General features: G+C 35.1%; 1 protein-coding gene across 2 annotated transcripts; it reads left to right on the forward strand.

Annotated features, from left to right (window-relative positions):
• The first annotated feature begins 3,291 nt into the window (after positions 1-3,291).
• LOC111921911 (uncharacterized) lies at positions 3,292-7,314 on the forward strand. 2 transcript variants are annotated; one of them, XM_052765016.1, is made up of 11 exons: positions 3,292-3,450; positions 3,941-4,995; positions 5,071-5,276; positions 5,348-5,408; positions 5,497-5,595; positions 5,799-5,893; positions 6,063-6,176; positions 6,277-6,344; positions 6,622-6,732; positions 6,803-7,001; positions 7,088-7,314. In XM_052765016.1, the coding sequence occupies exons 2-11, from the start codon at positions 3,948-3,950 to the stop codon at positions 7,196-7,198; spliced, it is 2,112 nt and encodes a 703-aa protein (XP_052620976.1). In that variant the 5' UTR covers positions 3,292-3,450; positions 3,941-3,947; the 3' UTR covers positions 7,199-7,314. The 2 variants fall into 2 exon arrangements, with proteins under 2 accessions (XP_052620976.1, XP_052620977.1); XM_052765017.1 differs by lacking the exon at positions 3,292-3,450 and adding an exon at positions 3,514-3,637.
• The last annotated feature ends 6,300 nt before the right edge of the window (positions 7,315-13,614 follow it).

Raw genomic sequence — 13,614 nt, forward strand, 5'->3', positions numbered from 1 at the left:
GTGACGGGAAATTATTATTTTGTTGGATGAGAGGTCTAAACATTTATACCCCCGATGGTTAGAAGGATACCCTAGAAAAATGCATGGGGAAGAACGGTTGGCGAGTTTGTGAATGGTGGGGGAGGGGTGAAGGGGAAAAACATAGGCAACCAAAGGTACGTAGATGATTGTAAGTAGGATGATGTTTGTAGAGAAGATAGGTTGGAGTGGTGAAGTTCTTTGTTTTGGCAGGTAGAATGTTCAAAATATAAGTAGCCATTTCTAAGGCATGATGCCAAAAACAAGGTGGTACTGAGGAATGGGTAAGGAGAGTGCGTATGATATTGTTGATAGAACGGATTTTGCGTTCCACCTTACCATTTTGGGGGGAAGTATAGGGACAGGAGAAGCGGAAAGTCATACCATTGTGACTGCAAAATTTATGGAAGGCGTTGTTTTTATACTCAGTACCATTGTCACATTATAAGCATTTAACTGTACATTCAAATTGAGTTTTAACAAGGGCATGGAAGGATAGAGAAAGTGGAGAAGACATGTGATTTTTGAGAGATTGGAAATGTCCAAAGATAGTTTGTATAATCATCCAAAAATAAAACGTAATAACGGTGACCACCCGAACTTAGAATCGGTGAAGTCCATAAATCACTATGAATAATATCAAACGCAGATAATGTAAATGAACTAGATTCAATAAATGGAAGTTTAACTTGCTTGCCAAAAACACAAGAGTGACATAAAGAAGACGAAGGTTTTAATTTTCCACAAGTAATGCTATTGTTTTGGTTAAGAAAACGAATTAAATTTAAATCCGGGTGTCCGAGACGATGATGCCAGACATCTTGAGACAAAGCAGTAAAAGTAGAAGGAGGTATGAATTGAGATGGCAGCGGAGAAGTGAGAGGGTAGAGCGGTCCAGTGCTGTTACATCGAATTATAGGTATCCGGGTCTGAAAATCCTTTACAAGAAAACCGAAACGATCAAACTCAATAGATATGTTGTTGTCAGTTGTTAAACGCCTGACAGAAAGTAAATTAGTAATTAGGTTAGGAGCATAAAGAATGCGATTTAGTTGAAGAGTTGGGAAAGGAGTTGGTAAGGTGGAATGACCAGTACCTTGGATTGGGATTTGGAAGCCATTACCAACAATAATATGTTTTAAATGAGACTTGTTGAAAGAAGACGAGAGATTACCTTGTGCGTTCGTCATGTGGGATGTGGTGCGAGAATCAAGGTACCAATTGTTGTCCAGTGGGTTAAGTGACATAGTGTGCAATGCTTGATCAATATCGGTTGGAGCATAACCGATCTCAGATGTTGAATAGATTGATTGGGGTGGTCTCGGTCCTAGAATTCCTGGGCCACCCATCTGTTGTCTTGGAGCTAAAGGACGAGGATTGTTCGGATAAGGGCATGGAGGAATTGCCCATGTTGGCGGTGACCAACCCCACATTGGCTGTTGTTGATATGTATTTCCCCAAGGTTGTTGCTGCTGAGAATAATACCAGGGTTGATGTGGTCCACGAGTCCCACGACCACGTCCACCGGAACGACCACGCCCACCAGAGCATCCACAGCCCCGTGTTTGACCCCTGCCACGCCCTGTTGAGTAGGAAGGGGTATTAGGTTGAGGAGATGGTTCAGAGGGGGATGGAAGGGCGGCTATAATATGAGAGGTGGTGGTATGGAGAGCAGTGGCAGGTTGTTGCTGATTTGCTTTGCGTGTCTCTTCCAATATTAGTTTAGACCTTGCCTGATAGAAGTCTGGTAGAGGCACCGTCTGTTGGAGAAGTATGGCAACCCCATCATATTCAGAATTGAGTCCAGAGATAAGTTGTAAGACCAGTCGCTGACTTGAGACAGGAGAGCCAACGTTTGCAAGTTTATCAGAGAGAACTTTTAGTGCCTGGCAGTAGGAGGTGATATAGGAGAAACTGTCAAGTCGGGTATTGTTAAATTGTTGTTCAAGATATACCGCACAGGTATTGCGGTTATCCTGAAAGATGTTGGCTAGAGAATCCCAAGCTTGGGCTGCTGTTGAGTCAGGTTGAAGAATGGTGTGCAGAAGGTCATGAGAAATCGTGCTGTAAATCCATTGCAACACAATGGCATCCACACGATTCCATAGTTGATCAGTGGTTGCTTTGGTTTTGTCTTTTGTCACCTTCTTTGTCTGTTGCTTTTTCTGTACTCGAAGAGGAAGGCTGTGTGGCGGGAGGGATGATGTGGTCAAGCACCTCGAATGCTCGACAATGGATTTTGAAAAGTTCAGCCCATGACGAGTATTGACTGTTCTCCATCTCAAGTTTTACAGGGATGAAGTTATGGATATTTGTTATTGTGATTGCTGGATGTAGCTTATCCATAGTAGTTAATTAAAGGTTGCGATCGTTGAAAGGAAAGAAGAAGAAGAAATCTGATCACAGGGGAGAAGGAGAAGGAGGACTGGCGGCAGAATTAGGGTAAATCAAGGAGAGCGCTCTGATACCATAAAAGCGTATCAAAAGATTATGTGTCCCGTTTCTGTGTTGGTTGATGATATATATAAGATACAATTTGAGATCCTTTATTTTATGACCTGAGATACATGCCTTATCTCCAAATATATTCAAAATATAATACATATATCCTAGTCTAATAATGTCGATTATATCATTTAATTTTATCTCAATGATAATTATAGTATTTGTATGTTAATTATAGCATTTTTAATTTAATGTGAATTATAACATTTTACTTTCGTGTTCAAATCATTCTATTTTTTTAAAAATTGTCATTTATATCAGTCTACTTCATAAAAAAAAATATAAAGATTTCGAACATTAACGGAGTAGATATAGTTGAAAAATATTTAGTAAAAAAAACATTACACATTTAGAAATTTTGGAACAAAAAAGTAAACATTTAAAAATCTTGGAACAAAGAAATACACATTTAAGAATCTTTGAACAAAGAAGTTTTTGCATTGGAATGTGTAAACAACGAGTGTTTGCAAATTCATGATAATGATTATGTTTTTATTAATATAAAATATTTTAACTTATCATCCGTGTTATTCACGGGTTTTTAGTGTAGTTTCGTGTATAAAGACGGTTCAAATGATTAAACCATTATACCAAAATGGACAATTTGTGTTACTTTAAATAAACTGCACCATAATATATATATATATATATATATATATATATATATATATATATATATATATATATATATATATATATATATATATATATATATATATATATATATATATATATAAACTATAAAGTCTTAGTGAAGGATCGGGGTTTTAAGGTACGGTTGGGCCTAAAACCAGACATTTTCCTTTAATTCGGATTCGACTTCACAAGTCACGCCATTTTATCCCACTCTTCCGTCCCTTGAGCTTCTGGATCCAACTTCTCGCCAATTTATTCCACTCTTCATTCGGCTTCAGCTTCAACTTCTCGGTTAGCTTTTTCTCTATATATAGTTTCAAGATATGATTGCTCGCATCAAAAATTTGTGTAAACCCTAATCCCCAAAATAACATAGAAAGTTTCGAAAGCATTAATAAATTCATCCAACCATATTGTGCCATTGATTTCGTAATTTCTCTGAATTTGTTACTGCTATTTCTTTATCTGAACTTGTTAGGTATGTGTCGTTTGTTTGTATATGTGGTTAGTAGTTTGATTTGCGTGAATGTATGTATTTCCATTATATAAAGTTGATGTATTTATTTATAATCTTCATGAATTTGGATACTTCTGTCTGGTATATCAAGGTATTGTTGTAGTATCTGAGGATACATTCAATAGGGGATGCAGATGTACGATTTAGGTTATTTTTTTTTCTTCGTGATTGATCGATCATACGATTTGTCCAATTTGTGTGTCATCAACTCGTAATTGACCTGTGACAAGAATGATGAGTGATGTTTATCGATTGATTTTGCAGGAGCAGTATGAGTGGTACGCCTAACAAAAGGGCGCATGAAGATAGTGGAGGTCATTCCTCCCTTTCAAGGTATTCTCATCCCCATCCTCATCCTCATCCCCATGCGCAGGATGATTCTGGGACATATCCTGGAATGGGGGGATCAAAGGCGCCAAATCCTTCAGCTCCCAGTGATTATCATCCTTCTTCCTTTGATATTGGGCAGGATTCCCGCATGCCAAAAGTCCCTAGAACTGAAATACGAGAAATGGATAGTAGAAGGTCTCCAATGGTTCAGATGTATCATGCCCAATCTGATCATGAAGACAGAGTTGAATTGAGAGATAACATTATGAAGATTGAGAGCCAAAGTGGTAAAAGTGATAAAGATGTTGGTAGGTATGAGAGAGATGGTATTGGTTACTCTGATTACAGAAATGATAAGGATGCGTACAATCCAGTGAATAGTCATATAAACTGGAAAGAATCGAAAGAGCACCACAGGACATGGAAGTATCCGGATACATCAGGATCAGGTGGAAACCTGGATTCATGGCATGTGTCACGTGCTACTAATGCTCATGGACAAGTGGAAATAGCAACCACAGAGGAGAAGGATTATGGGGAAGCTCATGAGGGTGTTAGTGAGAGCAAAGTTGAGAGAGATAGGAAAAGGAAAGATGTGAAGCAGCGTGAATGGGGAGAAACAAACAAAGAGATGAAAGATCCAACAAAGGAAGAAAAAGAAAGTGAGAGAAAGGATGTAGTAGTACAAAAGGAGAAGGATAAAATTAGAGAGAAAGAGAAAGAGAAAGAGAAAGAGAATGAGAAGGAAGATGTTGTTGAACAGGAAAACATAGGAACGAAACAGAAAAGTGGAGATGCATGGAAGGAGTTGGATATTGAAGAGGAAAGAAGCAAAAAAGATTCAGATGATGGTGTTGATGTTGAAGGAGAAAGGGAAGCTTTTAGTTATGGTGTTCAACAGAGGAAGAGGATGCTTAGACCTAGGGGTAGTCCACAAGTTGCAAATAGAGATCCACGTTATAGATCTCGCCCTCAGGACAATGATAATGGTATTTTTATTTTATTTTATTTTTTATGTATGTTGTTAAGTTTAAGTGCAAGCAATGCAATATGGATGTTTGCAGGGAAAGGTGATGTGTCAAGTGTGATATACAGAGTTGGTGAATGCATGCAAGAATTAATCAAATTATGGAAGGAATACGAATCATCGGCGCCTGATAAAATGTCTGAAACCTCACAGTCACAATCACAGTCACAGACACAGACACAGACTGGACCCACTCTTGAGATCCGTATCCCTGCTGAACATGTTTCTGCTACAAATCGCCAGGTAATATTTTGTTTTATATCATGTTCATGTTGTTCTTGTTTTGTTCCTAAATAAGTGAATATGGTTTGCAGGTTAAAGGTGGGCAGTTATGGGGTACAGACATATACACGGACGACTCAGATCTTGTTGCAGGTATGCCTAGTTTATATTTTCTGAAAAAACTTTATAAATATTAAATAAAAACCTTTATGACATGCAGTATGTTTGTTTTGTTGTCCAGTTTTAATGCACACAGGCTACTGCCGCCCAACTGCATCGCCTCCTCCCCCTGCTATTCAGGAGTTACGTGCTACTGTCAGAGTACTTCCTCCACAAGATTGTATGTATTTTTATATATATTTTATATGCAAGAAATAGCAACCTACTCAATTGTAATTTGAGATATCTTACGTCTAGTTTTCTTGTTAGGACATTGTAAATTTGAATAATCTACTTAATTGTATTGTAGCAGTGCAATTTAGATGATAGATTTTTTTCAAACTACAATGATGCTATAATAAATAGTTAATGGATTGTTGGTAGGTTATGTTTCTACACTGAGAAACAACGTTCGTTCGCGTGCATGGGGGGCTGCTATTGGTTGTAGTTTTCGTGTAGAGAGATGTTACATTGTCAAGGTAAGTAACAACCACTTACTTAATACCAATCAACTTTTACCATTTCTACTTTAATTTAATGCTTCAAACAATATGTAACAAGTTATGGATGGATAAAAACAAAGTATGTTGGTAGTCTATTTTTGGTAAAACAAGGAAGTATAAAAAAAATTTGTTTTGTTTTATTCAGAAAGGTGGTGGGACAATTGATCTTGAACCTTGTCTTACACATACATCCACTGTGGAGCCCACTCTTGCTCCTGTGGTTGTGGAACGCACAATGACTACTAGGGCTGCTGCTTCGGTCCGTATATTCAAATATTACTTTAATTACATTACATCATTCATATCTATATGTTTTATTAAAAAAAGGTGTATGTATGTATTTTTTTTTTTTTTTGTAGAACGCCCTTCGTCAACAAAGATTTGTGCGTGAAGTTACATTACAGTACAACCTTTGCAACGAACCTTGGTATGTGTTAACATGCATGAATTATATTAGTACTATCAATCAAGTAAACAAACTGTTGACTTTTCAAATCTTGGATAAATGCAAGAAACAACAACTTACATTCATTGGTTTGTTTGTTTGTTATAGTAATAGCAAGCATCCTACTTCCACTTGACAACATACGTTGTACTTGAGTGATAGATGTTTGTAATAAGAAAAAAAAATTGAAAGTAGAATGGTATATTATATTATATATAATAAAGTAAGAAAGTGAAAGTGTGTATGTATGTGATTGAAGGATCAAGTATAGTATAAGCGCGATAGCTGACAAAGGTCTGAAGAAGCCTCTGTTTACGTCTGCAAGATTGAAAAAGGGAGAAGTTCTCTACTTGGAAAGCCGTACACGCAGGTATACTTGTTTTGTTTTGTTTTGTCTCATCGTCATAAAAAAGTTAAAAAGTTTTTGAGTTTTGTCAAAGGTATGAGCTGTGCTTCAATGGAGAGAAGATGGTGAAAGCAGGAGGAAATGATATGGAGACAGCGACAGCAGCAGCAGAGGGTGGTGGTGGTGGTGATGGGTGTTTGGTGGATGTTTTCAGATGGTCTGAATGTAAGAAGCCTCTTCCTCAGACAGTCATGCGTGCTATAGGCATCCCATTACCACCTGAACATCTACAGGTAATTCATTTTTCTTTTTTAAAAATAAATAAATAAATGAATAAGTAAATCTTTTTTTTTTTTTAATTGATATTTCTGGGTTGTAGGTGTTGGAAGAGAATCTTGATTGGGAGGACATCCAGTGGTCGCAGACGGGTGTTTGGATATCTGGAAAGGAGTATCCTCTTTCCAGGGTGCATTTTCTATCGCCTGTGTAAAATCATCCATTTTTTTTTTTTTTTTTAAAAACACGATTGTGGTGTTCTGTGTTAACCTATAACCACTTAACATGTTCTAATATTTCAAACATGACCATTGCCCTTGCTTTTTAGTATTTATTAATTGAATTCTCTACATATTTACAATTCTCTTCAATAACATGAAAAATCCACACAACAAACCAAAGATAAAATCCAAACTCTCAACTTGCAAGCAATTATAGGGTTAATTGTATTAAACAACTTGTATTTTTTTTTTATTGTTAAAAAATCCCTTTTATTTTTCTATTTTTTCCCGATTTGGCTTATTTTATTCGGTTCCTGTTGTTTCATAGTTTTTTTCAAAAAAAAATTCTAACTTTTCTTTTTCCTAAAACCTTACTTTTGATGGTGTATTTTTTTCTCGGACCAAAATTTTCTTTTGGCTTGTAATTCTATTGTTTTTTTTTTTTTTTTTTTTTTTTTTTTTTTTTTTTTTTGGATTTGTAGGTGTTATTGATAGTTTCCAATATTAAAATATGAAGGAAATATATATTTTTTTAAACAAATAAAAAGAATGTAGTGTCTAATTTTTGCTCATAATCAATTTCTAAAATGATCAAAGATTGTAACAAGTTAATAACAAGTCTAAGCAGATTTGGTATATTAGATTGTTAAAAGAATCAAATAGAAAGGCAAATTTTGAAGTTAATTCTATATTTGAAATCTGTTTTAAGCTTTTATGTTTTTTGATAGAAATATTTATGTTTTTAAAAGTGATTTGATTAATAATAATGACATTAGATTCTTCTTAAACTGATTTTTTTTCTCTGTCAATAGTTTGGTACAAGGAAATGAAATTGAAGCGGATAATAGAAATTCAGAGAGATCGAAAATTAAGTTGGGAAAAAAAATTGCTTTCAATGTTTGGTACAACTAATTTCTAAATGGTGTGAGGTATGTGTTTGACGGCAAGGTAAAGCCTAAGAGTTAGTGTGGCAATTGAGTATTTGCAAATGACTAGGTTGTTTGTTGGCATCGGATGTGTTTCGAGTGGTCTCTCAAGTCTTCTTTATGGATGCCTCGATTTTATGAAGTAGTTAATGAAAGTGTATGGAATGTCATGGTGTTGTTTTTATAGATTCTAACCAAGACGAATTTCGAGAACGAAATCAAGTTTAAGTGTGGAAGAAGTGTAACATCCGATTTCGAGAAGTTTATAGTTTCAGGATAATGGGCCATGCAATGTTTACGTAAAGGGCATTGGGCTTCAAGGGACTAGAGTTTAGACCCTATCAGATGTTGATACTGTTGGTTAAGTGATTAAAACCCTCGAATTATGCATTGAAGCCAAAAGGTAAAATGGGAAAAATAATATTTCGGGATTCTTGCATTGATCATGGTTTTATTTCAACATGTATTAAGTCATAAGTAATTAGATAGGGTTGTGGGGCATGTCGTGTGCATATAAAGATCGTCAAAAATGGAGTTCAAACGAAAAAGTTATGGTTGTTTGAAGCTGAGAGAGATTTTGGGAAAAACACGTCTCCATGGCGTGGATATGAGATCCCCACGGAATGGAACGTTGTGCAACCCAAGCCCATTAATTTAGGGTCCGCCTCGTATTTAAAGGCTTTAACCCCTTGTTTTAGGTCACGAACCCAGTACGTACAGTTGAGTACGCCCTGCGTACTCAGTCAGAGTGGGTTTCGCATAAGTGGGCCTTGGTTTGGGCCATTCATTGGACTTCGCTACCTTGGGCCATGATGGACCATCAGGAATCATATATTTTTGGGCTAAGAATATGTTTGGGCTTAAAGGGAAGGTCCATTTGAGGAGATGGGCCCAATTTGGAAAATTGGGCCATTAGTGGGCTTTTATGGAATTTACAGTTTTGGGCCTTGTCGGTTTTGGGCTTGGGACTTAGTTATGAATCTTGTTGGGCCAGGGGTAAAATGGTCAATTTACCCCCAAGTATGGATTATGGATCATGGTTTGGAACCCAGTTGCTAATTGGTTGATATTTTAGTATTGATAGCTCGAGGAGTTGTCAGGGCAACAATTAAGGATTTTCTTGCATGGAGTTTCAACATTCGAGGTGAGTCTCCTCACTGTTTGTATGGGTCGAATGCACCAATGCCAGCCCATTCGGTTTATGTACTGTAAGAAGACACGGGGGTTAGCCCTAGGCATTATGTATAAAAGACTAGGAGGTGGCTCCTGACACATTGTATGCTAATTAGCTAAGTAGAGTAGTATGTATGCTAGTTTTCTTTGTGATTCTTGCATGGAAGAATAGGAGGTGGCTCTTGACACTTGTCTATAAGACCCACGGGGTGACCCCTAGCTTGGCAAAAAAGACCATGTGGCGGCCCGTGGCATAATGTCAAGACTATGTGCGACACATAGCACCTTTATTGATTATGATATATGAATGATATGTATGGCTCACGGTTATGTATGACATGTATGGATCAGTTGCTATGTATGGTATGTGGTATTTGGAGAACTCAGTAAGCTTTGTGCTTACAGTTTTCAGTTTTTGGTTTCAGATACCTCCAGTTTTCAAATAAAGGAGCTCGGAACGATAGCAACGCATACCCTACGTTTTCCGCAATATGTGATTTCTAGGAATGAACTCTGATAAATGTTTTATTTAAAATGTTTTTCAATATGTGAACCAAGTTACAAATGTGTTTTAGTTATATTAAAAATGAAATTTTTAGTCATGAATTTTGGGATGTTACAAACTGTTACAACACCACGACGTGGTGAGTCAAACAGAATAAAAAGCTAAACTAAAAAGTTAAAAACAAATAGAAGCAAAATCCTAATAAAATAGCACATTACAAGTAACTAAAATTGGTCCGTTCCCCGACAACGACGCCAAAAACTTGATGAGAAAAATACTTACACAACAGGTTATCCTACTAATGTAACTACTTTTTACTTAAGGCAGTGTACCTTGTTGTAAATAGTATACTTCAATAGACAAGTATCGAACACAGAGAACAATATTATTAGCTAATTTTTACACACTACTAACTAAATTAATAAGAAAATTAAAAAAATGGTTTTTTCTCTTGCAAGACTAGAAACTTAATTAACTAAGCTTAACTAACAATTAACTAAGGAAATTATCAAACTAAAGCAAGAAACAAAACGATTTAAACCAAGTTGTTTAAGAGACTTTCGTTTAGCTTCAATTTACTTGTTTTTTTGGTTGATTTATGGAAGTGCAATGGATTAATGTTCAATTGGTTATCAATTCCTAAGGTCACCAAGTTAATATTCACTAACTTAATCCTTTAGCAAACAAGTTCATTCATACGGTCAGACAGATAAACTAACAAACTTACTATTGTTCGTTTCGAGTAAAATTAGACTTATAATAGATTGATCAAATTGGTTAATTGACTCAATTTAATATATGATAAGGCATCATATATTAGCTCCCACAATTATTTACCCACTTTTCTATTTAATCATAGGTTTTAGTCAAAACTCTAGTCCTATAATTTTTGCAATCCACAAAGATCATAAGATTTAAGCTCAATTAAAAAAGATATTCATACAAACTTAATCAAACTCAACAATAAATATATGAAACAATTATCATAATCACAAGAGGTTCTTTAATAAGCTAATTAGACAAATAACCAATAAAAACTTAATCTAACCATAAATCAAACCACAAATAATCAAGTAAATCTATGCCAAACGAAAGTCATGGGGTTTTAACCCATGATTTCAGCAACTAAAGTTAGAAAAATGAATTCTATATGCAAAGACATGATCATACTAGAATATAAAATTGTAATTAAGAAGTTATTGCCTTATTACTCTCAATTCCTAAGCTACAATCGATTTCTTCACTTCCAAGCTTCAATTTAGATCAACGGCCTTCAAAAATCGTCTATATCAGCAAAAAGTTCCCAACTCGGAGAGAATGACATCTATTTATAATTTCCTGAAAAACAAATCATCACGTCGTGGTCAGGCCATCACGTCGTGGTCTTCGTGATTATCCAGTATTCACCAAGTCTTTGAAGTCAATCGAGAAAAGTCAAAATACCATGTTGTGGTGATGTCACCACGACGTGGTGGGTATATTTTCTTCATTTAATAATCTTTAATCAAATTCCTTAGCTTCCAGCTTCCTTTATGTTCCAAGCACATCTTTTACCCCTACAACACAATATATAACAAATTACGTACCTTTAGTTCTAGAAAGGGTATAAAAGTAATTAAAATATTAAGATATGATATATAATTATATGTATAGATATGCACATATCACTAGACATGGGTTGATGAACCTGTAAGGGTATACCAGAACCATGCTAAGGGCTCGAGAGCATTCCAAACATGGACTGAGGGTCTCGAAGGGCATTCCAGACTCATGTTATGGGCTTGGGGGCAATCCATACTTATGCTAAGGGTCCTGTAGGGTATTCCAAACATAGGCTGTAGGCCCAATGTACATGTTGTTTATGTTTCGTGTATGGTATTTTGGGAGAACTCACTGAGCTTTGGCTTATAGTTTAAGTGTTATGTTTCAGGTACTTCAGATGACCGGAGCAAGATGAAGGCGTGATCGTACACATCCTTCAGTGATATGTTTTGGAGATTTTATAATACTCTGATTTTGGGATAATTGTATTTGATACTTGGTTTTTATGAGTTGGGATTTTGATTGAACGATGATTTTACTTTAATTGAAAAATGATTTTTTTATCATGATTTTTGGGATCTTACACCGCATCGGTTTTATTTTTGAGAAACATAACCCATGTGAATATTGAAAAGTCATCCACTATACCAAGATATCGTCTTTTCCCAACTAAGCTTTGAACTAGAGCTGTCCAAAAAGATCCATGTAGAGTATAGTAAATGGAGAGTTGATCGATAAGTATTGTTTTAACCTAAAGGAGGTTTTATGTTACTTTCTTTGTTCACAAGTCGAGCAAAGCTTATCTTTGTTGAATTTCATATTTGGAATTCTAGTAACAAGCTCATCATTGGACAACTTGGCAATAGTCTTAAAGTTAAACTCATATGAGAGTTTATGTTACATCAAATTTAAATTAGATAGTGTTTTGGACATAAATCACATTTTCGTGGAAACTTTCAGCACAAAAAAGTTAAGTATATAAATATTTGGACTCCATTTAGATGTAAGAGCCACCTTCTTATCAATATCAATACTTTCTTTATTGAAATGTACTTCATTGTTAGCATCACATAATTCATTAACTGATATAAGATTATTCTTTAGTCCTTTAATATAGGAAATTCTTAGAATTTGATGGATCACATAATTTGATGGAAATTCTTTAGTCCTTTAATATAGGAAATTCTTAGAATTGGATTTTGACATTGTTGGAGCATCTTGAGCTGTCTTAACACCTTGAGATGTTTTAACAGTTCAATGTTGTTTGATTTTTAAGTATTAAAATACCAAAAAATACTGTTTGACTTTTAAGTATTAAAGTATCGAAAAATGCAAGGAAGAGGTAAGGTTCAATATTATAAAAAAATCTTAAAAAGATAAAATAAAACAATAAAAAAAATATAAAAGAAAGTAAATTGATCCTTTTACATGTTTTTAATGAAATAAACTAGGGATATATACAGTAAAGTCCCAATATTTTCATCGATTTGACAAGAAAGTCCTAAACTTTATTTTTTTGACAGTAAAGTCCAAATTACCGGCAGTTTTTGACACTTTTACCCTTTTTCCCCGGTTAGCCGGTAATTAGGACTTTTTTGTCAACCAAATAAAGTTTAGGACTTTCTTGTCAAATCGTCAATTAGGACTTTACTGTCAAAAAAAATAAACTTTAGGACTTTTTTGTCAAATCGTTCAAAATATTGGGACTTTAGTGAATATATAATTTTTTTTGTTAGAAATTTAATGGTATGATACTCTTTAAGCATAAGAGTTATTGAAACATTCTCTAATCAGCTAGATCCTATTGAAATCCTTTACGTTTGCTTCTTGTTAAATCGTTTTTTTAATCTCAACAAACCGACATTGAAAAAAAAATTGAGATAATCAAGAAAGAAAGAAAGAACCAGGGTTGTGTTGGCTTTTTGTAGTCTCAAAAATGGAGAAATTAGAAACCTAAAAAAACGAAATTACCCTAGCTTTATACAAACACAAACAACACATGCCTAGTCAAAAGGGTGTGAATGTGGAGAAGGGAAAGAAGGGCAATTTCGTTTTTTCGGTTTCTTATTTCTCCATTTTTGAGACTGCAAAAAGCCACCACAACCCTGGTTCTTTCTTTCTTTCTTGATTATCTCAATTTTTTTCAATGTCGGTTTGTTGAGATTAAAAAAACGATTTAACAAGAAGCAAACGTAAAGGATTTCAATAGGATCTAGCTGATTAGAGAATGTTTCAATAACTTTTATGCTTAAAGAGTATCATA

This window comes from Lactuca sativa, chromosome 1 (genome assembly GCF_002870075.4).
Source record: "Lactuca sativa cultivar Salinas chromosome 1, Lsat_Salinas_v11, whole genome shotgun sequence".
Classification (NCBI taxonomy): domain Eukaryota; kingdom Viridiplantae; phylum Streptophyta; class Magnoliopsida; order Asterales; family Asteraceae; genus Lactuca; species Lactuca sativa.

Coding starts and splice junctions, on each gene's coding strand:
- LOC111921911 (XM_052765016.1), top strand. CDS start 3,948: ATGAGTGGTACGCCTAACAAAAGGGCGCATGAAGATAGTGGAGGTCAT. Junction 5,596..5,798: donor AGTACTTCCTCCACAAGATT/GTATGTATTTTT, acceptor GATTGTTGGTAG/GTTATGTTTCTACACTGAGA. Junction 5,894..6,062: donor AGAGATGTTACATTGTCAAG/GTAAGTAACAAC, acceptor TGTTTTATTCAG/AAAGGTGGTGGGACAATTGA.